The sequence below is a fragment of the Poromitra crassiceps genome (assembly GCF_964638095.1).
Source record: "Poromitra crassiceps genome assembly, chromosome: 8".
NCBI classification, from domain to species: domain Eukaryota; kingdom Metazoa; phylum Chordata; class Actinopteri; order Beryciformes; family Melamphaidae; genus Poromitra; species Poromitra crassiceps.
Window position 1 is genome coordinate 29366309 of NC_139629.1, and position 22126 is coordinate 29388434.

General features: G+C 44.7%; 1 protein-coding gene across 1 annotated transcript in view; it reads left to right on the forward strand.

Annotated features, from left to right (window-relative positions):
* Nucleotides 1–22126, forward strand: part of lmnb1 (lamin B1) — a 48945-nt gene that overhangs the window by 18508 nt on the left and 8311 nt on the right. The window contains exons 2-8 of the mRNA XM_083641404.1: nucleotides 2724–2880; nucleotides 5122–5247; nucleotides 11134–11304; nucleotides 15296–15421; nucleotides 15865–16085; nucleotides 20055–20283; nucleotides 20698–20802. Coding sequence (XP_083497530.1) covers nucleotides 2724–2880; nucleotides 5122–5247; nucleotides 11134–11304; nucleotides 15296–15421; nucleotides 15865–16085; nucleotides 20055–20283; nucleotides 20698–20802 — 1135 coding nt within the window. The remainder of the gene's footprint in view (nucleotides 1–2723; nucleotides 2881–5121; nucleotides 5248–11133; nucleotides 11305–15295; nucleotides 15422–15864; nucleotides 16086–20054; nucleotides 20284–20697; nucleotides 20803–22126) is intronic.

A 22126-nucleotide genomic window follows, 5' to 3' on the forward strand; every position in this document is an offset into this window, starting at 1 on the left:
AGTAGTGTGTCTCACAGGGTAGTAGTGTGTCTCACAGGGTAGTAGTGTGTCTCACAGGGTAGTAGTGTGTCTCACAGGGTAGTAGTGTGTCTCACAGGGTAGTAGCGTGTCTCAGGGTAGTAGCGTGTCTCACAGGGTAGTAGGGTGTCTCAGGGTAGTAGCGTGTCTCAGGGTAGTAGTGTGTCTCACAGGGTAGTAGTGTGTCTCACAGGGTAGTAGTGTGTCTCACAGGGTAGTAGTGTGTCTCACAGGGTAGTAGTGTGTCTCACAGGGTAGTAGTGTGTCTCACAGGGTAGTAGCGTGTCTCACAGGGTAGTAGTGTGTCTCACAGGGTAGTAGTGTGTCTCACAGGGTAGTAGGGTGTCTCAGGGTAGTAGCGTGTCTCAGGGTAGTAGCGTGTCTCACAGGGTAGTAGGGTGTCTCAGGGTAGTAGCGTGTCTCAGGGTAGTAGTGTGTCTCACAGGGTAGTAGGGTGTCTCAGGGTAGTAGCGTTTCTCACAGGGTAGTAGGGTGTCTCAGGGTAGTAGCGTGTCTCAGGGTAGTAGGGTGTCTCAGGGTAGTAGTGTGTCTCACAGGGTAGTAGTGTGTCTCACAGGGTAGTAGTGTGTCTCACAGGGTAGTAGTGTGTCTCAGGGTAGTAGTGTGTCTCAGGGTAGTAGTGTGTCTCACAGGGTAGTAGTGTGTCTCACAGGGTAGTAGTGTGTCTCAGGGTAGTAGTGTGTCTCACAGGGTAGTAGTGTGTCTCACAGGGTAGTAGTGTGTCTCACAGGGTAGTAGTGTGTCTCAGGGTAGTAGTGTGTCTCACAGGGTAGTAGTGTGTCTCACAGGGTAGTAGTGTGTCTCACAGGGTAGTAGCGTGTCTCAGGGTAGTAGTGTGTCTCACAGGGTAGTAGTGTGTCTCACAGGGTAGTAGTGTGTCTCACAGGGTAGTAGCGTGTCTCAGGGTAGTAGCGTGTCTCACAGGGTAGTAGGGTGTCTCAGGGTAGTAGTGGGTGTCTCAGGGTAGTAGTGTGTCTCACAGGGTAGTAGTGTGTCTCACAGGGTAGTAGTGTGTCTCACAGGGTAGTAGCGTGTCTCACAGGGTAGTAGCGTGTCTCACAGGGTAGTAGCGTGTCTCACAGGGTAGTAGTGTGTCTCACAGGGTAGTAGTGTGTCTCACAGGGTAGTAGCGTGTCTCACAGGGTAGTAGCGTGTCTCACAGGGTAGTAGTGTGTCTCACAGGGTAGTAGTGTGTCTCACAGGGTAGTAGTGTGTCTCACAGGGTAGTAGGGTGTCTCAGGGTAGTAGCGTGTCTCACAGGGTAGTAGGGTGTCTCAGGGTAGTAGCGTGTCTCAGGGTAGTAGCGTGTCTCACAGGGTAGTAGCGTGTCTCACAGGGTAGTAGTGTGTCTCACAGGGTAGTAGTGTGTCTCACAGGGTAGTAGTGTGTCTCACAGGGTAGTAGGGTGTCTCAGGGTAGTAGCGTGTCTCACAGGGTAGTAGGGTGTCTCAGGGTAGTAGTGTGTCTCACAGGGTAGTAGCGTGTCTCAGGGTAGTAGCGTGTCTCACAGGGTAGTAGTGTGTCTCACAGGGTAGTAGTGTGTCTCACAGGGTAGTAGTGTGTCTCACAGGGTAGTAGCGTGTCTCAGGGTAGTAGCGGGTCTCACAGGGTAGTAGTGTGTCTCACAGGGTAGTAGTGTGTCTCACAGGGTAGTAGCGTGTCTCAGGGTAGTAGCGTGTCTCACAGGGTAGTAGCGTGTCTCACAGGGTAGTAGCGTGTCTCAGGGTAGTAGCGTGTCTCACAGGGTAGTAGTGTGTCTCACAGGGTAGTAGTGTGTCTCACAGGGTAGTAGTGTGTCTCACAGGGTAGTAGCGTGTCTCAGGGTAGTAGTGTGTCTCACAGGGTAGTAGTGTGTCTCACAGGGTAGTAGTGTGTCTCACAGGGTAGTAGCGTGTCTCAGGGTAGTAGTGTGTCTCACAGGGTAGTAGTGTGTCTCACAGGGTAGTAGTGTGTCTCACAGGGTAGTAGCGTGTCTCAGGGTAGTAGTGTGTCTCACAGGGTAGTAGGGTGTCTCAGGGTAGTAGTGTGTCTCACAGGGTAGTAGTGTGTCTCACAGGGTAGTAGTGTGTCTCACAGGGTAGTAGTGTGTCTCACAGGGTAGTAGCGTGTCTCAGGGTAGTAGCGTGTCTCAGGGTAGTAGCGTGTCTCACGGTAGTAGCGTGTGTCAGGGTAGTAGCGTGTGTCAGGGTAGTAGCGTGTCTCAGGGTAGTAGCGTGTCTCAGGGTAGTAGCGTAATTTAAAGCAGCTGGTATAGTAGGCACCGTGACGTTCAGGCACCGCGGTAGACGGTAGGAACCGGTAGACCGCGCAACACTAGATTGAATTGTGGAATTTTTATTCAATTTCTCTTTAGGCGCCAATAGGCATGGGCACAAAATATTTTCCCAATCATAATTGAGCATTTCAGCCTTTAAATGTGTGCTTTTTCAGTCGCTTGTGATGCACATGCCCAATAGCTGTCTTTGAGTAGTACAAATTATACCATATTGCGACATTTAATTAATTAATTGATTTTTTATTTTTTTTTGTCATATAAATGTATATATGTGGTACACCTGCACTCACAATGTAAAACCCCTGACATCTTTAGGATTCCCATGGGATACCCCATCCTATGATTCTTGTGCCCTTTAAAACTGAAAAAAGTCTCACACTTACCGACATGCCTCGTCCTCCTCCTGTAGCTACGCCAAAAGGGATGCTGAGGCAACTGGAGCCCAGGCCAGGCTGAAGGACCAGGAGGCTCAGCTGAACGTTAAGGATGCCCTGCTGGCCACAGCGCTGTCTGAGAAGAGAGGCCTGGAAGCCGCTCTGCAAGATCTGCAGGCACAGCTGCAAGAGGTAGGGCGTACTGCTTTGTACTAGTGTCCCAATTCTCAACTGTTAATTTGATTCACTATATAGTAGGGATGTTCGATATTGGCTTTTTTACCGATATCCGATAATGTCCAACTCTTAATTTCCGATACCGATATCTACCGATATAAGCAGGCTTTTTTCCCACCAAAATTTCAGGTAGCAAGTTTCATAATGTAGCTTAATGTAGCTGAAGAGTTTAATATATAATAAGCATGTTGTGTTAAAGTTGTAAGTGTTATTGGGGCAGTGGTGGCCCAACGGTTAGAGAAGTGAGCTTGTGACCAGAAGGTTGTCGGTTCAATCCCCGGGACCGGCAGGATAAATCTGGGTGGGGAAAGTGAAAAGGCAGCGCTTGCCCCTCCCCTCATTACCACCACTGAGGTGCCCTTGAGCAAGGCCCTCGACCCCAACCGCTCCAGTGGAGCTGCTCAGTGGCCAACAGATCAGACTGTGGTTGTACTGGTCAGCTTCCAGGTATGAATGTGTGTGTGAATGTGAACAGGGCACTCCTGAAAAAGAGAGCTTTGCTCTCAGTGAGACTCCCCCTGTATTAAAAAAAAAAAAAATCGGCATGAAAACCAATACCGATATTTTCCGATATTATTTTTTTATGCTAATATCGGCCGATAATATCGGTAGGCCAATAATATCGGACATCCCTACTATATAGTCTACTATAAAATACCAACAATGCACTGCAATTTCTAGTGAACCGAGAATGTACCCTACATTTTCTCCCATATACCACAATACCAAAGGAGAAGAAGGGTGAGGTAGTGTCCGAAACTCATTTGAGCATTCCCCATATAGTTCCCTATATGATCAACACTACATATAGTTCCCTATATGATAAACACTACATATAGTTCCCTATATGATCAACACTACATATAGTTCCCTATATGATAAACACTACATATAGTTCCCTATATGATAAACACTACATATAGTTCCCTATATGATCAACACTACATATAGTTCCCTATATGATAAACACTACATATAGTTCCCTATATGATAAACACTACATATAGTTCCCTATATGATAAACACTACATATAGTTCACTATATGATAAACACTACATATAGTTCCCTATATGATCAACACTACATATAGTTCACTATATGATCAACACTACATATAGTTCCCTATATGATAAACACTACATATAGTTCCCTATATGATCAACACTACATATAGTTCCCTATATGATCAACACTACATATAGTTCCCTATATGATAAACACTACATATAGTTCCCTATATGATAAACACTACATATAGTTCACTATATGATCAACACTACATATAGTTCACTATATGATCAACACTACATATAGTTCACTATATGATCAACACTACATATAGTTCCCTATATATGATAAACACTACATATAGTTCACTATATGATCAACACTACATATAGTTCACTATATGATCAACACTACATATAGTTCACTATATGATCAACACTACATATAGTTCACTATATGATCAACACTACATATAGTTCACTATATGATAAACACTACATATAGTTCCCTATATGATAAACACTACATATAGTTCACTATATGATAAACACTACATATAGTTCCCTATATATGATAAACACTACATATAGTTCCCTATATGATAAACACTACATATAGTTCCCTATATGATAAACACTACATATAGTTCCCTATATGATAAACACTACATATAGTTCCCTATATATGATAAACACTACATATAGTTCCCTATATGATCGACACTACATATAGTTCCCTATATGATACCAGGTATACTACCAGGTATTGGGCAAGCCTACAAGAAAAAAAGAGAAATTGTCTTTCCCGCTTATTGATTACAATGTTTCATATAAAATATCCTTGAATCGGCCATGTCTTTTAATTAGTGTTACACGTCTGATGAGTACGCATCTAACGATTCGCACCGTAGACCTTTCTTTCAGCTAACGTATATTATCCCATGAAGTCAGATTTCAAGATCTTTTTTCCAATCTTGTGGAGCATCTTCAATTTGGCCTATGTACTGTACATCCACCAAGCAGCTGATACACAATTAAGGAATAGCAATATAAAACGAATGAATCTTCTGACCCGGCTAGGCATTAATTGTAGTTGTTGGACTTGTTTTACGCGAGCTAGTAGTAACCTTTTGCATTTGCAGTGCACACTTATTTCATTGCATTGACCGTTGTGTTGCATGTGACCAGTTGGATACAGGCCTGGCACAGGCCAAGAAGCATCACGCAGAGGAGATGCTACTTCGCCTTGACTTGGAGAACCGCTGCCAAACTCTGACTGAGGAACTGGAGTTCCGCAAGAGCATGTATGAGGAGGTGAGAACTTCAATAACATTTCATAGTTTGATTATTTTTGGGTGAGTAAGATAGATTATTTATACATTTTAGATCATTATTACAAAGATGAAAACCTGATAGCAGGAGAATTTGACAGGGATGGTGATTCTGATCGCTTTGCAGGCTGATTATCCACGGGGGCTGTGGGGGTGGAGGTTAATTCAGCAGACCTACCAACCTGGACTCAAGATTCACTTTGAACTGGACAGAGCGTGTCGTCTTGGGCTGGGGCAAGCTGCTAGATCAGTCGAGTAAAGTTGTTACTGAAATATTCGCCTTCTTTTTTTCTTTTTTTTTTCTCACACATACATTAGCTACCACAATGTAGCTACCGAACACCGCTTGACTGATTGACCTGAATGTAGCTCCTTCTTGATGAACAGGTCTGAACACAAGTTTGTGCTTGTCCCAGTATTCAGTTTGGATTAAGGCTGGTTCTGACAGGGGTCAAGGTCCTTAACGTGCTTAACTTTTCAAAATGGAAGTCCTGGGATACACGGACAATTAGCCTGTTATGTGGGGAAGTGCTTAAAAGAGCTCGATTTTAAATCAGTAATAAGCAAACAAGCAGATGGTGAACATGTCATCTCCCACCAGTGATGTAGTTCCTTTGTCATTCAGTAAAGAAAAAACATGTTTTGGACAAAGACTTGTGGGCTGAAATGGGAGTGGCCTATATGGATAGATGAGATTAGATTTTTTTTGGGGGGGGGGGGGTTACATAAATGTGTTCTATGTGGAATGTGCACTGATGACTATACAAAAGTACTCAGAAATAGGGATGGGCATCGAATTTCGAATTTTCGAATAATCGTAGTTATTATCAAGGTCGACTTTTGTTATTGAAAGTCGAAATTCGAAAAAAAAAAAAAAAAGTGAGTGAAATGTTGCATTGTCTCCCCTGATTCTAAGTACCGTAAATTCCGGACTATAAGCCGCGGCTTTTCCCCCGTTTTTTGGCCCCTGCGGCTTATATAACGGTGCGGCTTATCTATGGATTTTTTCAGGGAAAAAAAAAACGGAATTCTCTCTTCTTTAGCACTCTTTCTAACTATAAATCCACTTCTGTTTTAATTTCCTCTCTTGCCCTCTTTTCACCACACCGCGGACACTGTGTGCACTGTAAAAAAAAACACAGGTGGTGTTGTGTTATGTTGTTTTGTTGAAATGTTAATAAATGGGAGCTTCCTCAAACAGCCATCTCTTTCCCGACAATCCCCTCTGTGCACGAACCCTTACATATGGTAATTAAACATTAAAACACAATAAAAAAAATAAAATAAAAAAAACATTAAAACACCCGCGGCTTATAGTCCGGTGCGGCTTATATATGTAACAAACAGGCAATTTTGCTGCTGCGGCTTATACTCCGGTGCGCCTTATAGTCCGGAATTTACGGTATAGTCGAATCGCTTGGTTTGAGCAAGTACAACTACGGTATTTTTATAAGCATTTTAAGCAAGGTTTATGGAAAAATGAATGGCGGATGAAATCCCATGAAGAGGGAGAGGGGGTGACTTTGGCACCCCTTTGGCACTCAGACCTGAGCCTACTAAATATGAACCACTCATGATTGTCAAAACTGTTTTTTATTTTCGAAAATGTCAATGTCATGTAACATGTTCTTTACTTCAGTGGTGCAATGCTTATTTGAGCTAAAAATCCACAGCATAAGCTTTTTCTATTAATTAATAAAGCCTTAGACTTAGAATCAGGGGAGACAATGCAACATTTCACACAAAAAAAAAAAAAAAAAGATTTTACATTCCCCCCCCCCCCCCCCCCCCCCCGAATTTCGATTAAAAGTCGACTTTGGCCGGCGACTTTAGAATAGTGTTTTTGCTAGAAATGCCCATCCCTACTCAGAAGCCTACTTTATTAAAAATATTGAAGAGTAAATTGTCAACCCGTCGGCGTAGTGCCGCAATTACAAATAACAGAAATCCACCGAGTTGTTAGAAAATAGTATTTTCCACAAAGACACCTGTCAGAGTTGTTGTCGAGAGATGGAGGTGGCACCAGATTTGATTTTAAATTCTCTACGCAGGACAAATCCTGGTAGTGTGTCTGGACCCACTCTGCAAATAGCTTTACCCCTCTGACCTCTGACCTCTGACCTCTGACTGCAGCCCACACTGTCCCATTGATAAGGTGGGCAGTAGGCTGACATGCATGCTTCCCTCAGGGCAGCAGTTCATTGTGCTTATCTGATTACACTCATTGACTGAGCGGTGCACCCACTGACCTGAAATCAGCCAGCCGGCCCTCACCCTGACGTAACTATCATCCCCACTGACCTGAAATCAGCCAGCCGGCCTCAACCGTGACGTAACTATCATCCCAATTGAATTATTCTCCTACTCTTGTTAGCTTGGACTCTTCTTCTCTTTGCTTGGCATCCACACAGCAATGTCATTCAACGCAGATGTGTTGCCGCCTTCATGTTCAGTTCAGTGTATCTCTTCTGCTTTGCTGAGTTAAACACTAGAAGGGCCAGTGGATTTTCAGGGTCTAAGAAGATGGGCAAAGCTTTCAGTTTAAGGAGGGGTAATAGAGTTGTTTTGAGTGACCACTATTTCCTTTTGCATCCAACAACCACGTTTGTACAGAAAGTGATTGTAGAAAAGTCACGCGGGGACTTTCTGAAAGCTGCCATAGTTAAATTATATGTTCATTCACAGCAGCAGTTTGGCCTTTCTAGTGTGAAACATTTGTGCATTTACGGCATGCAGAGAACCACTATACGATAGTGGTTCTCATGCAGAGAACCACTATACGATAGTGGTTCTCATGCAGAGAACCACTATACGATAGTGGTTCTCATGCAGAGAACCACTATACGATAGTGGTTCTCAACGTGGGGACGGGGACCACCAGGGGTTCCAGGGGCTCCCCAGCAAACTGATCATGAAGTGTTCAACTTCAGCATTATTTCATTCACAAGAAGTTGACACAAATAGAGAATGTAGAATGACTGTTTTGATGCTAGTTTCACTGCTATCTATCTACCTACAATTAGGGCTGGGCGATATATCGAATATACTCGATGTATCGCGGCTTGTGCCACGTGAGATGTAGAAATGACTATATCGCAAACATTTGAGTATAATTGTCACGCATTGTTTATAACTTAAGCCGTTGGCATGACTCGCTTCACGTTTCCTCTTGTCAGCTCTCCCTCTCACACTCAGACAAACAGGAAGGGAGGGGGAATCACATGCATACGTCAAACGCGTCAAACCGCGTCAGACACACTCGCCCGCGCTACACGACGTCACAGACACTCGCCCGCTGCCTTGACACTCGCCGTCAAGCGATATTTTTTTCCCCCATGATGGCGAAGGCATGACCCGTCCCTGTCAAGGCAGCATGGAGGACGAGCCTGAGAGCCAGTAGTAGAGAATCCATCATCTGGCAGTGGTTTGGGTATCGCAAAGACCATGTTGAACAAACAACGGTTATCTGCAAAACATGCACCAAACCCGTCGGCTCCATAATAAAATCAACCCCAGTGAGTCAAGTCTACACAGCGAGGTGCATGTGTGCGCACGCGTGTGTCTCAAATGAAGTAATTTATCGTCACTACACCATTTAAAGAAGCAGATTGATAATCAACTTTAATAATGTTTTTCTGCAAATTGTGTGTCAGCGTTTCTGCGTGGCACTCAAGGTTAGGTCTGGTCAATATTGTGACTAGATGAGACCTAGATCTCGTTTTAGATTTTGTTATGGTAATATCGTGATACTGCATACTCGTCTTTTCCTGGTTTTAAAGGCTGCAGTAAAGTGAAGTCATTTCCTGAGCTTACCAGACAGACTGTTCTAGCTGTTCTATTATTTGCCTTTACCCACTTAACGTTATTCATTATCATCATTATTCACTGATGATTTTTTTTAATGAAAAATCACTTTGTGTAAATATATTTTGTAAGAGTCCATATCGCCCAGCCCAATTTACAATAGAAAATCTAGCCCACTTTGTAGAAAATACCAAGATATATCATATTTTGCCATTCAGCCTAAAAATACTGAGATATGATTTTTGGTCCATATCGCCCAGCTCTACTAAGATCTGTGTTGTCGTCAGTGTTGGGACTAGTAACGTGTTTTAGTACTAAATGACCATGTTAGTTTTTCAATTATTGTCATCTGTTACAGTTACATTTAGAATATTTTTTACTCAGACTTTTTCATGTATACACGAGACTTTACAAAATGTTTGGTCATGGAAATTTGGTTTAAAGTCATGGAAATCCATCGGTCAAAATGTGTATGAACCCTGAAGGGTTAAATCGAGCATTTATGAGAGATTTCAAAAATATCGATGTATATCGTGTATCGCGATTAGGGGTGGGACAAAATATCGATACTCACGGTATCGCGATATTTCCACTTGCGATACGTTATCGATACACTGGCACCAAGTATCGATATGTTTATTAAAAAAAAAAAAAATCTTTTTTAATAAACAGGCTAAAATATTATGCTGTGTGTGGTAGTTGAAACATAGTTTCAAGTTGACGTTAATTTATGTTTGTAGTTGAAACAAAAACATAAATACTGTAGGCTACATGAATGGAAATGTTTGATCATTATCTACTTTTAGAAATTATATAGGTAGGTAGGTTATATAGGTTTTCTTGTTTTAATAATAATAATAAAAAGACTTAATGTGTAACTTTTCCTCCGTGGTATCGAAAATGGTATGAGTGAGTGAGTGAACTCAGAGAGTTCATGTCAATTCTGCTAATAAATACATAATACCTGCTTCTTGCCTTTTAGGGGTATTTTTTTCTCTTCAGTTACACAGGTATCGTGATGTATCGTCTTCCAATATATCGATTATCGCTGTATCGTGATAATATCGTTATCGAGGGCCAAGTATCGTGACGATATCGTATCGTGAGCTACTCAGCGATTCCCACCCCTAATCGCGATAGAGCCGAAAAATATCGCGATATTCTTTAGAGGCCATATCGCCCAGCCCTACCTACAATACAGATACAGTCATGGAATCCAGCCCTACCTACAATACAGATAGACAGTCATGGAATCCAGCCCTACCTACAATACAGATAGACAGTCATGGAATCCAGCCCTACCTACAATACAGATAGACAGTCATGGAATCCAGCCCTACCTACAATACAGATAGACAGTCATGGAATCCAGCCCTACCTACAATACAGATAGACAGTCATGGAATCCAGCCCTACCTACAATACAGATAGACAGTCATGGAATCCAGCCCTACCTACAATACAGATAGACAGTCATGGAATCCAGCCCTACCTACAATACAGATAGATATATTCTTTAGAGGCCATATCGCCCAGCCCTACCTACAATACAGATACAGTCATGGAATCCAGCCCTACCTACAATACAGATAGACAGTCATGGAATTCTGGACAAACTTCTCAGATTTGGGTCTGAGAGAGAAAATCTCATCACCTTGGCGTTCTGTGGCTCTAATGTGAACTAAATGAGGCTCCTTGGTATGAAAAAGTTTGAGAATCATAACGCCTCCATATGCAGGCATGCAAACTAGTCACCCTTTTGATCCCAAAACAGGGCACTTAGGTGACATACCAGGGCACTTAGGTGACATACCAGGGCACTTAGGTGACATACCAGGGCACTTAGGTGACATACCAGGGCACTTAGGTGACATACCAAGGCACTCTTGAGTTTGCATCCCTGCTTATGAATTCCCTTTTGTAATCTCCCTGTTGTCTCAACTTAAGCAGCACTCTTCTCTCTCTCTCCTCAAGCGTGCGTGACTTCAAATTGATTTGACATGAGCAAATGAAGACAAAATGGCGGCCATGTTGTCAGGTGTGACTGTCTGTGCTGTTTGTGCAGGAGGTCAAGGAGGGCCGTCACAGGCACGCCTCCCAGCTGGTGGAGGTGGACTCTGGCAGGAAGGTGGAGTACGAGTTCAAGCTGGCCCAGGCTCTGACCGAGATGAGAGTCCAGCATGAGGACCAGGTCAAAGGCTACAAGGACTCTCTGGCGAACACCTACCTGACCAAAGTATGGACACACACACGCGCACACACACACACACACACTTAGACGTGTTATGAAAGCCATTGTGGTGACAGTGGTGAGAAGTTGAAGCATATTGTTGATTACGTTCTTCTTCTGACATTACACCTAAGCCCTTTTCCCACATGCGTACCGGAAAATTACCTGTAAGTCAATATCGGACATTTCCCTTCACACTTCGGCTCGCGCATGTGGGAATCTATCAGCGAATTTTCCTGTATGTTGGGGGGGCGGGGGGAGGGGGGAGCTTATTTGGGGGGTCGGCAAAACTCGAAATAAGTTCGCTTGTCAGTTGTCACACAATAAATCACACTCGTTTGACTTAAGAGCAGCGTCAAGCCGCCTGCGTAATCAACACAGCCGATTTCCCCCTCCCCTCTCTGCTCGAGAGCAGCAGCCACGGACAGACACAGCGAATGACACAGCACAAGCGAAATCCGTGGAAGTAGTTTGCTTTGATGTGCGCGAATGATTAGTTGATGCACTTTGAAGAAGTTGGGATCCGTGTCTGAGAGAAATAGTTGCTGGTTCGATGTTTATCCGTTCACCTGCGTTGCGTTGAAGCACTTTTTACAGACTGGCTTTGTTTGATGTGTCCGGGGTTGCCTTCGGAAATCAGCAAGCTGACATACTGCTCTTATTAGGCTATCACAAGATCATTTCGCCAGTTTGCTTTAATGTGCGCGAATGATTAGATTATGCCCGCTGGAACATTAAGCAACGTGTGTAGGCTACTCCTCGCCCATGATTGAAGGACCGCTGTCGCGGAAAATGACTGGAACCGTTTCCACTTGCGTCTCCTTAAGAGCATACCGGTCTTCTGACTGGGTCGAAACTGGTGAAATGTCGGGGACGACGGGGTCGCGCTTATACCGGCACGGCGCCTTTCTCACATGCAGGCATTAGACCACGTACCGGTCATTTTGCGGTACAAAGCGCATGTGGGAAAAGGGCTCTAGCATCACTTATAGCCTATACTGTATCTAGGAGGCTGGATTTCCTCATATGACACCATAGAGAAATTAAGCTGTTGCCACAACAGTTGACCCCATATGAAAATTCTGTCAGTCATTCTGACGGCACAACTGGAGAGAAAACCAGTCACCATTGACTATCTGTCTGTCTGTCTGTCTGTCTCTGTCTGTCTGTCTGTCTGTCTCTGTCTGTCTGTCTGTCTCTGTCTGTCTCTGTCTATATAAAAGGGAGCAAGTGGGCAAAGTGTGTCTGTCTGTCTGTTTCAATTTTTGTCGCACTGATGATGTCATAGGCATTGTGACATCACTGGTTATGTCATAGGCATTGTGACATCAGTGATGTCATCAGTGATGCGAACTTGCGAAGTTGTCAGGATGTCTTGACATCATCAGTGATGTGATGTCATCAGTGACACCATTATTGACCAACATTCTTATGACATTACTGATGATGTCATAGATATTGTGATATCATCAGTGGGCCAAAAACGGCCACGCTGCGGGCGAGGCTGCGTGCAGCGGCCGATACCCTAGTATAGTACAACTGAAGTGAATGGGGACTGTTTTTTTTTTATACAACTTTTTTTATTGGTGATGGACAGAAACACAATTCAGTAGCATGAGAGCATGTACATTGATCTGTAGCAAATCACCTCTTTTTTTTATACATAAATTATATCATCAAAGCTCAAAACATAAGAAAAAAGGAAAATATATGGACAAACTTCACCTGTGTTTCAACTAGGGGTGGGGGAAAAAATCGATTCACCTAAGTATCGCGATTTTTAATGTCACGATTTTTTGGATCGATCTTTTATTCCAGAATCGATAATCGCAAATTAAAAAAAAAAAAAAAAAATTTTTTTTTTTTTTGGGTGCTTGCAGTCAGGCCACTTACTGAACAGCAGGCCAGGCGCCGCCTACTGGTTTACTAGTGGTTTTATTACTTTATTAGTTAGTCTGAAGTAATAATTACACTTCAGGGTTAAAGTGGGTGCATCTCATTGTAAAATTGGACTTCAAACGGCCCAAATCTGGCTTCAAACGGCCCAAATTTCACGCGCGTTGGCCCATATCGGCCTGGCCTGCTTGGTATCTAATGCCCGGCCTGAATTATGATCCCAGTCCGCCCCTGTTTTTAACTATATTGCCCAGCCCTACTCATGATATATAATATACAGTCTCTAGTGTATGATTCAACTTTTCCCATGTTCTAATCTAGTGTAAAAAAGCAAACAAACTGAAAAAAGAAAAGAAAAAAATAAACAAAAATCGCAATAAATCGTAATATCGAATCGCAATAATCGTAGAATCGCAATACTTAAGAATCGCAATATAAATCGAATCGGCACCCAAGAATCGTGATAGTATCGAATCGGGAGATAAGTGAATCGCCACAGCCCTAGTTTCAACTAGGGATGCAACGATTATAAATTTTGATGTACGATCATAGTCTGAGAAAAAAAACACGATTATCACGGTTTCACGATTGTGGACGTATACAAATCACATGAGCATTCTTTAAATAGAGGTTTTATTGTATTTCCCCCACAATCTTAACAGTTGCTGCCTTCCGGGAGACTAATAATACACTAACCAAAATTTAGGGATGCACGATATGGATTTTTACAGCCGATAGTATAGGCCTACGCTAACCGATAAATATTATCCTGGCCAATAACCGATACGATAAACATACTATGTTAATTTTCACATTTTTGTATTTACAAAAATAAGTTCTTAAACTGTATTTTATGCACACCTTGGATTAAAAAAGAATAAAGGGCAGATGTAGTGAGCAAAGATGGATGATTTAATATTCCATGGCTCTGACCTAATCAAATCTAACTGACATCACTATTGTGAACATAAAACAAACAACATTTCTGATATAATATGATTGTTTTAGTAAAGTGTATCACTCAAGAGTCATTGTAAATACAAAAAATAAAGGCTTTTATAGAAGCTAAAGCCTATAGCTGCTTAGTCTGCAGATAAAACACAAAAGGCATAGTAAGTTAGACTCTTATTGGCATGTTACTGGCAACTAAATGTGCCGTCTGAATTTTGACCATAAGTTTGAAAAAGCCTAAATGCCAACAAAAAGATTATATCCGAGTAGGGCGGGGGGAGATGACCAAAATCCCATATCCCGATGTAGGTCATTTCATATACAGTATATATCACAATATAGCATATTTTCTGCAAATTCAATGAATAGTTTATATAAAATGACCTAATTTATTTATGTAGCAGTTTGGCCAAGTTTTAACCAGTCAGAAGAAAAAGCAGAAAATGCCTGGGCAGGCTGACGTAGTGGAGGTAACTTCTCCCTGCTCTTTACTCACCGGCTGATCTGTGTGACTCATAAAGGGACGCAAGGGGGCAATGTTGACGGAGTCTGGTGCAAATTGCTGTGGAGGTGAGTAAAAAAAACACTGACGAAAGCGTCGTCCAAATGATGGGAAACATTGGCGTAAAGAGTGCGATTTGCAACACGATGTAAACGAGAGAGCATGATATGAGACGATACATTTTGTAATAGTGAAAACAATGTTTGTTTTTTGACACCAATTAACTCTGCGGAGAAATGAGCTGTCTCGTGGTTCTCCCGTGCATTATGATCAGCTATGCAATCGCCAACAATAAAGCAATATCGGTAATCCCCCGATCACATATTTGAGCTCAGAATCTGCCGATCACCAGCGACCAGGGTCCAAAATTAACTTTTTTGTCCACCAGCCACATGGCTAGTCAGTGTTGACATTTCACCAGCCACATGCATGGTTTAACAGCATTTGGCTTGTTGTCATTTTGGACCCTGCCAGCGCTTAGTTTCTTCTCTCTCGCTCTCTGAATGACTTCCTTCCTCCTGGTCTTGTCAGGAAATGCTCTGTCAGTTGCTCTTGTAGCAGTGCTGCACACAGTACGTGTGTGAACGCCTAGGAAACATCGGAGACCTTCCACGTTCTCGACGCTCAATGTCTTTTCCCTCCGCCCAGCTGGAGGACTCTCGCAGGATGTCGGAGACCAACAGCGCATCGGCCGGCATGGCCCGCGAGGAGCTGAGGGAGAGCACCCTGCGCATGGGGAGCCTGGCTGCACAGCTGGCCAGCCTGCAGAAAGAGGTGAGCGACCATGTTTGCTTTTCACAGCGCTCGTATATTGGGGCAAGGGGACGTCATGTATGATCAATTGAAAAATACTGTTTTCCACCGTATTTCTGAAGTCAGGTGGCCACACGCGTCTGGAAAGTGCTTGAAAGAGCTTGAATTTAAAAAAAAATCAAGTGCTTGGATTTATAAAGAGGGCCTTAAAAGTGCTTGAATCTAGCCGACCGGGATCTCTGAGGTTGAGCCTCCTGCGCTCTGGGAGTGGGAGGAGGATCACACTATTTCCCCAGTTCCCCTCCCCCCCCAAATAGGTGGCCCGACCGATCAGAGAAGGCACCAATGCAGCAACAAGGAATCGTACCCCACCGGCTTCCCACAGGGAGTGGTATTGCGCCTGGTATTGTAGTTATGTACAAAAGGCACTGTGCAACTAAAGATTGATTTGATGTTTGGTGCAGACTCGGGGCTGGTACGATCGTATCGCTGAGCTGGAGGTGGCTCTGGACCGGGAGAGGGACAGCTGCAGGCGGCTGGTGGCAGAGAAGGAGCGGGAGATTTCTGAGATCAGAGCCAGGATGCAGCAGCAGCTCAGCGACTACGAGCAGCTCCTCGACGTCAAGCTGGCCCTCGACATGGAGATCAGTGCCTACCGCAAGCTGCTGGAGAGCGAGGAGGAGAGGTCAGCGCACACACGCACACGCACACACACACACACACACATGGGTTTGCGTCGAAACGTGGACACCTATCGGGATACATGGATGAGTCGTCACGTGGTTTGAGTCAAGCAGCCTGGAGTGTAGAGCTGCTGTTCTTTATCTTTTGTCTTTGTTGTGACCCTCCCCCCCAAGGCTCAGGCTGACCCCAGCCAGAGTCTAACAGTACTGTTGCCCCCCCAAGGCTCAGGCTGACCCCAGCCAGAGTCTAACAGTACTGTTGACCCCCCAAGGCTCAGGCTGACCCCAGCCAGAGTCTAATGGCCCAATCCCACCGCAGCTAGTAGCGCGGTCCCGCTCCGCTCGACTCGACTTTTGGTCTCATCCCACCGGTATAAACCGGCCCAGCTCGGTTTGATTTGGGGCTGAGTCGTGCTACTTTTAGTACCTGCCTCGTCGGGGTTCTATTCTGCCAACCCGGGTTCATACGGTGATGTGAAAACATTGTAGACGACTGATTGGTCAGGCAGAATCGTGTTTACTCTCTATCCTACTGACTGTCAATGCAGCGCTGCATACCAGTTTACTTACCTTCTCTTCTTTTCTATTATGCTTTTCCATCAGTCTTTTGTTTTGCTGCCTTCGCCTCTGGTGAAATAAAATCGGCGCGGTGGTTTCAATTGTCCAAAAGTCCGCTGCTCTGAAGCGCTTGTGTAGTTAGTGCTGCGTCGGCTCCGCTAGGCCGCAGGCGCTTGGTGAAGCCGCGGTTTTGCCTGGTGAGAGGCCGCGGGGGTAGAGGCTTCACTCTAGCGCAAACCCCGTCCCTCGCGCCCGCCCCTTTAGCAGCGCTTGTGAGTTTTGACTAACAACAAAGTGATATCCATTCTCCTGGTCGATTGTCACTTTTGCCCATGTACACTGTAACACCCGCCCAACATGCTGTGATGCTATGAGCTGGCTGCTCAGGCCAGGATCAAGGACTGTGGTCATGCCAGCACTGCTCTCTCTCTCTCTCTCTCTCTCTCACACACACACACACACACACACTGTAGGTCATTTAGAGGCACCAGTATTTCATAAACAGTTTAAAAGTTATGTGTATGGATTTAATTGTAACGTTATGTTATAGCCTACTTCAGAACATGGGTGGAGGGCAGATATGCGGTCGCTATGACGACCAGGTGTGGGCGGGGGCAGATGAACGGCGGTCGAAGCAGAACGTCCATCGGGTTGAAGCAAGTAGAGCCGAGTGGTGACGGGCTGTGCAGGGCTGTAAAATGTGGTGGAATTGAGCCATAACAGTACTGTTGACTCCTCAGGCTCAGGCTGACCCCAGCCAGAGTCTAACAGTACTGTTGACTCCCCAAGGCTCAGGCTGACCCCAGCCAGAGTCCTGTGCGGGTCTGATTTTCAAGACCCGGCCCCGCGACGTGCAATACCGACCCCGCCCCGGTAACCCGTACATACGACCAATCAGTACTAGAGCTGGGTATTGGTTCAAATTTCAAGAATCGATTCGATTCCGATTCACAAGGTTGCGAATCGATTAATTTCGATTCGATTCGATTCGATTCGATTCCGATTCGATCAATTTTCAATATTGATTTGGTTAGTGATACCAAAACGTGGTTTCTGAGCTGTACCCTGAATTACATGACTGTCCAGTTATGTAACACAGGGGTTTCCAACCAGCCAAGTAGATACATGGGGAAAAAAGTTGCAGACCTGTTGTCAATTTTAATGGTTTTAGTTACACATATATTTACTCACCACGTGGTGACAAAGGGTAAATAACAGCCTTTTCATCTGTCAATAAAGACACTTTCACAATTATGCACAGTGATTTGATTTCAGCCTATATAATTTCTAAAAGTAGATATTAATAATGATCAAACATTTCCATTCATGTAGCCTACAGTATTTATGTTTTTGTTTCAACTACAAACATAATTAAACGTCAACTTGAAACTATGTTTCAACTACCACACACAGCACAATATTTTAGCCTGTTTAGTAAAAAAAAAAAAAAAAAAAAAAAAAATTAATAAAAAAAAAAATCGATCTCTGGACATATGAATCGATAATCGAGGATTAAAATGAAAATCGATTAAAAATCGGAGAATCGATTTTTTGAACCCAGCCCTAATCAGTACCGCAACCCGCCCCGCAGACATGAGACCCGCACCCCGACCCGGAACCGCATATATATAATAACCGTTACTCTGCAGTGCAAACATTTTGTAGTGAACCAAACGAAACTGCCACCGTTTCACACGGGAGGCGAACAGCAGACTTTCTGGCCGAGACTCGTCAGCTGCTGTACGTTAATTAGCTCTTAGCAGCTGCTAGCTGACTAACCAGCTGGTTAGCTCTGCTATCAGACGCTACAGACAGTTGTACAGCAAGCAAAGTGACTTACTAGTTATTTCCAATATGTCCAGTATAATCCATACTGCCTTTATGATGTACGTTACTGTTGCAGTAACGTAAATCCACTTTTACAACGTTCAACCTCTCCACTTTGATGGTATCCATGTTGTTGCCTGTTGCTATGAAAACAGCCAGTGTGTAATGTAGTGGAGGCTAACGTTAGCATGGTGGCTCAGTGGTAGAGCTGTCGCCTCGCAGTCAGAAGGTCCTGAGTTCGATTCTCGCCTGGGACACTGTGGGCGCTGTGGTTGTGTTCCCCCCCATATCTTCAGTGCCTACTGCCCAGGTGGGGTATCTCGTCGTAAGGGCCTTTCTCTCTGTGTGGAGTTTGCATGTTCTCCCCGTGCTCCCCCAGGGGGTTCCTCCGTACATAACCCCCCCACTAAAAACATGCAGAAGATCAGATCGTCATCGTCATCCGACCAGTGACGACAACATCCGAAGTCGGTCCCCGGGTGCTGTACGAGAAAGCGACCACTGCTCCTGGCCTGCCCCTCGGAGGAAAGGACATGCCTGGATGGGTTAAATGCAGAGGACACTTTTCACCGGCCACAGCATGAGTGTGTTGTGGCCGCATGCATGTGTTGTGGTGTTCGTGTGACAATAAAAGACTGGGCTTGTCCCGTTACGAGAGTTTTTTTTTTTTTTTTTTTTTAGCCTACTACAGCATCTGTCAGTCTCCAATCAATCACCAGTTTTGAATGTTTTGCGCAGTCCATCACACAATGTACCGTATGCGCATACTTGAAATGATGCCGGTTATGTAAACAAAGCGGAAAACGTGTGCGTCAGAAACTATTTGTCTCTTCCCTCTGCCTACATCTCAGACCAGCTGCCAGACACACCCCCTGCCTCATGCTCCAGATTACCGTAAAATACTGAGAATTCAGTCTGAGTGCAACAGAAAAACATACATGGCTCCTACGTTGTTCTACTACTCGCCCACATTTAGTTCATTTTTACCCGCGCCCCGACCCGATCATTTATAGAAGTGTATTTTCGACCCGACCCAGTGCAGGACCCCAGCCCCTCGTCTAAAGGCCTAAACATGGTCGCCCGTCAGAGCCTCGCCCCGCCCTCCCCGTATGACGGCGGGTGGAGCGCCGTCCTACGGGGAGGGGGCGCCGTCGGCTGACGGGGGCTGCTCCAAAATGTGACTCAGCACCGACGATACGTGCGTGACGTCAGCTGCACGAGAGTTGTGACTGGCCGTTGCCTTGGCTCATCGTCGTAAAGTCGCCTTTCAAAGCATGACGTTAGATTATAACGAACTAGTTGTGTGGCTTAGCCTTCCCAAATGTTGAGGGTTGTTTTTTAGAATTTAATACATAGAATTGGGAACGTTACATTCAATTTCATTCAGACTGCCTGGCACACAATCTCCGCCATTTTCACACGGAGCTTCCACAGGAGGAGGGAGGGAGGAGGGAGGGGGTAGTGGCGTCCGAGCATGTAGGGCTCGCTGGCGCTGCCAGACGGCGAGACGGCTCCAATTCGAGGCGGACGGACGACCATGTTTAGGCCTTAACACTACTGTTCACACGCACCCCCGCCCCTCACAGGCTGAAGCTGTCCCCCAGCCCCTCGTCTCGAGTCACGGTGTCCAGAGCCACCTCCAGCAGCCGCAGCGTGAGCACCAGCCAGGGGAAGAGGAAGCGCGTGGAGGTGGAGGAGCGTGAGGCCAGCCACTCGCTGGCCATCGCCCACTCGGCCTCGGCCACTGGGCTGGTCTGCATCGACGAGCTCGACCAAGACGGCAAGTTCATCCGCCTGCACAACACCGGAGACGAGGTGAGCTTCTGCCCTGCTGCAACTAACCATTCTTTTCATTAGCCATTCATCTGTCCATTATTTTCTCCATTAGTTTGTTTGGTCTAAAATCAGTGTTTCTCAAAGCCCAAGATGATGTCCTCAAATGTCCACAACCTAAAGATATTCCATTTACTGTTATAGTAAACGGAATATGGAGTAAAGAAAACGCAAAATATTGGAAGCTGGAATCAGAGAATTTTGAGGGGGGGGAAATACTCAATCAATAATCACAATAGTTGTTCAATTTCTGTCGATCGACTTAATCAATTAATTGTTGCATTCTAGTTCTCACATTGTTTCGGGTTTGCTGCAATCAAAGACTCGTAGATTCAACTTTTGTACACGAGGTGTGACTCAGAATTTCAATTTTTTGTATGCCAACGTGGGTCTCAGGACCAGGCCATGGTGGGGTATGAGATGACCAGGACCACCGGAGAGGCCACGGCCACCTACAAGTTCACCCCCAAATATGTCCTGAAAGCCGGGCAGAAAGTCACGGTAAGATATGCTTCATCTGTCTGCTCAAGTTCACACAAATTAAATGAGACCAATGCCATGGTGTGTCGTTTCACCAAAAGCTGTGAATGGGACCTGCACTACATGCTTGGAGTGGACCCCTAATAATAATAAGCCGGCATAAACTCATGAGGTTTCTACCCCTTCTGGTTCAGTGGTTTAAACCCTTTAAAAAACAGGGATGTAGCTTTTTACTTGGAAAAATAGAACAAGCCTATAAGCTGGCATAAAGAAATGTAATTCACATTTACAGGGTTCGTACGGTCATGAAAAACCTGGAAAAGTCATGGAAATTTAAAATACAGTTTCCAGGTCCTGGAAAAGTTATGGGGGGGGGGGGGATATATTTTGGAAAAGTCATGGAAATGTGTGTCTGCAGTACCATAACCCATAAAGAGGAGGACTGGACATGGAACACAAAATTACATTAAAGGAGAATTTCGGTTTTTTACACCACGGTCCTCATTTCCAGCTTAAAATATGATGTTTTCTACCCACAAATACTTTTGGGTTCATTCGGATCCCCACAGAAGATTTGTCGCACCGAGTACACTCCTCAAACAGGCTAGAACGGGAGCCTGCGGGGCATGCTGCACGCGCTCTGTAAATGACACTTTTTCGGTCACATCGCGGTTCATTCTGGTTGTAAATATAATTATTTAGCTAATAGCTAGAAGCTAAGCTAACAACAACAAAAGAGTCGGCTCCGATCTGCCCCGGATGGGGTTACAGTGCTCATCTTCTTCTTCTGTGGTTTCTCTGAAGAAGTGTGGTAAGAAGAGAAACCACAGAAGAAGATGAGCACTGTAACCCCATCCGGGGCAGATCAACGTTGACTGTTGTGTTGGTGTTAGCTTAGCTTCTAGCTATTAGCGAAATAATTATATTTACAACCAGAATGAACCGCCATGTGACCGAAAAAGTGTCATTTACAGAGCGTGTGCAGCATGCCCCATTCTAGCCTGTTTGAGTGTTTGAGGAGTGTTCTCGGTGCGACAAATCTTCTGTGGGGATCCGAATGAACCCAAAAGTATTTGTGGGTAGAAAACATCATATTTTAAGCTGGAAATGAGGACCGTGGTGTAAAAAAACGAAATTCTCCTTTAACTTTATGTGGATACTGTAGAAATGTCCCCTAGTTGTGACTTGCTGTCTTGAGTGGTGAAAGACAAAAGGACTGTGGAAAGCTCAGCAGCGCTTCAGTGACATCTAGAGGCTGTCAAAAGCAACTGAAACAAGCAACAGCAACTGGACAATTTACATTTTCTCCCATCAGGTTTTCAAAGTGGGAGGCGGGTCTCCCCAG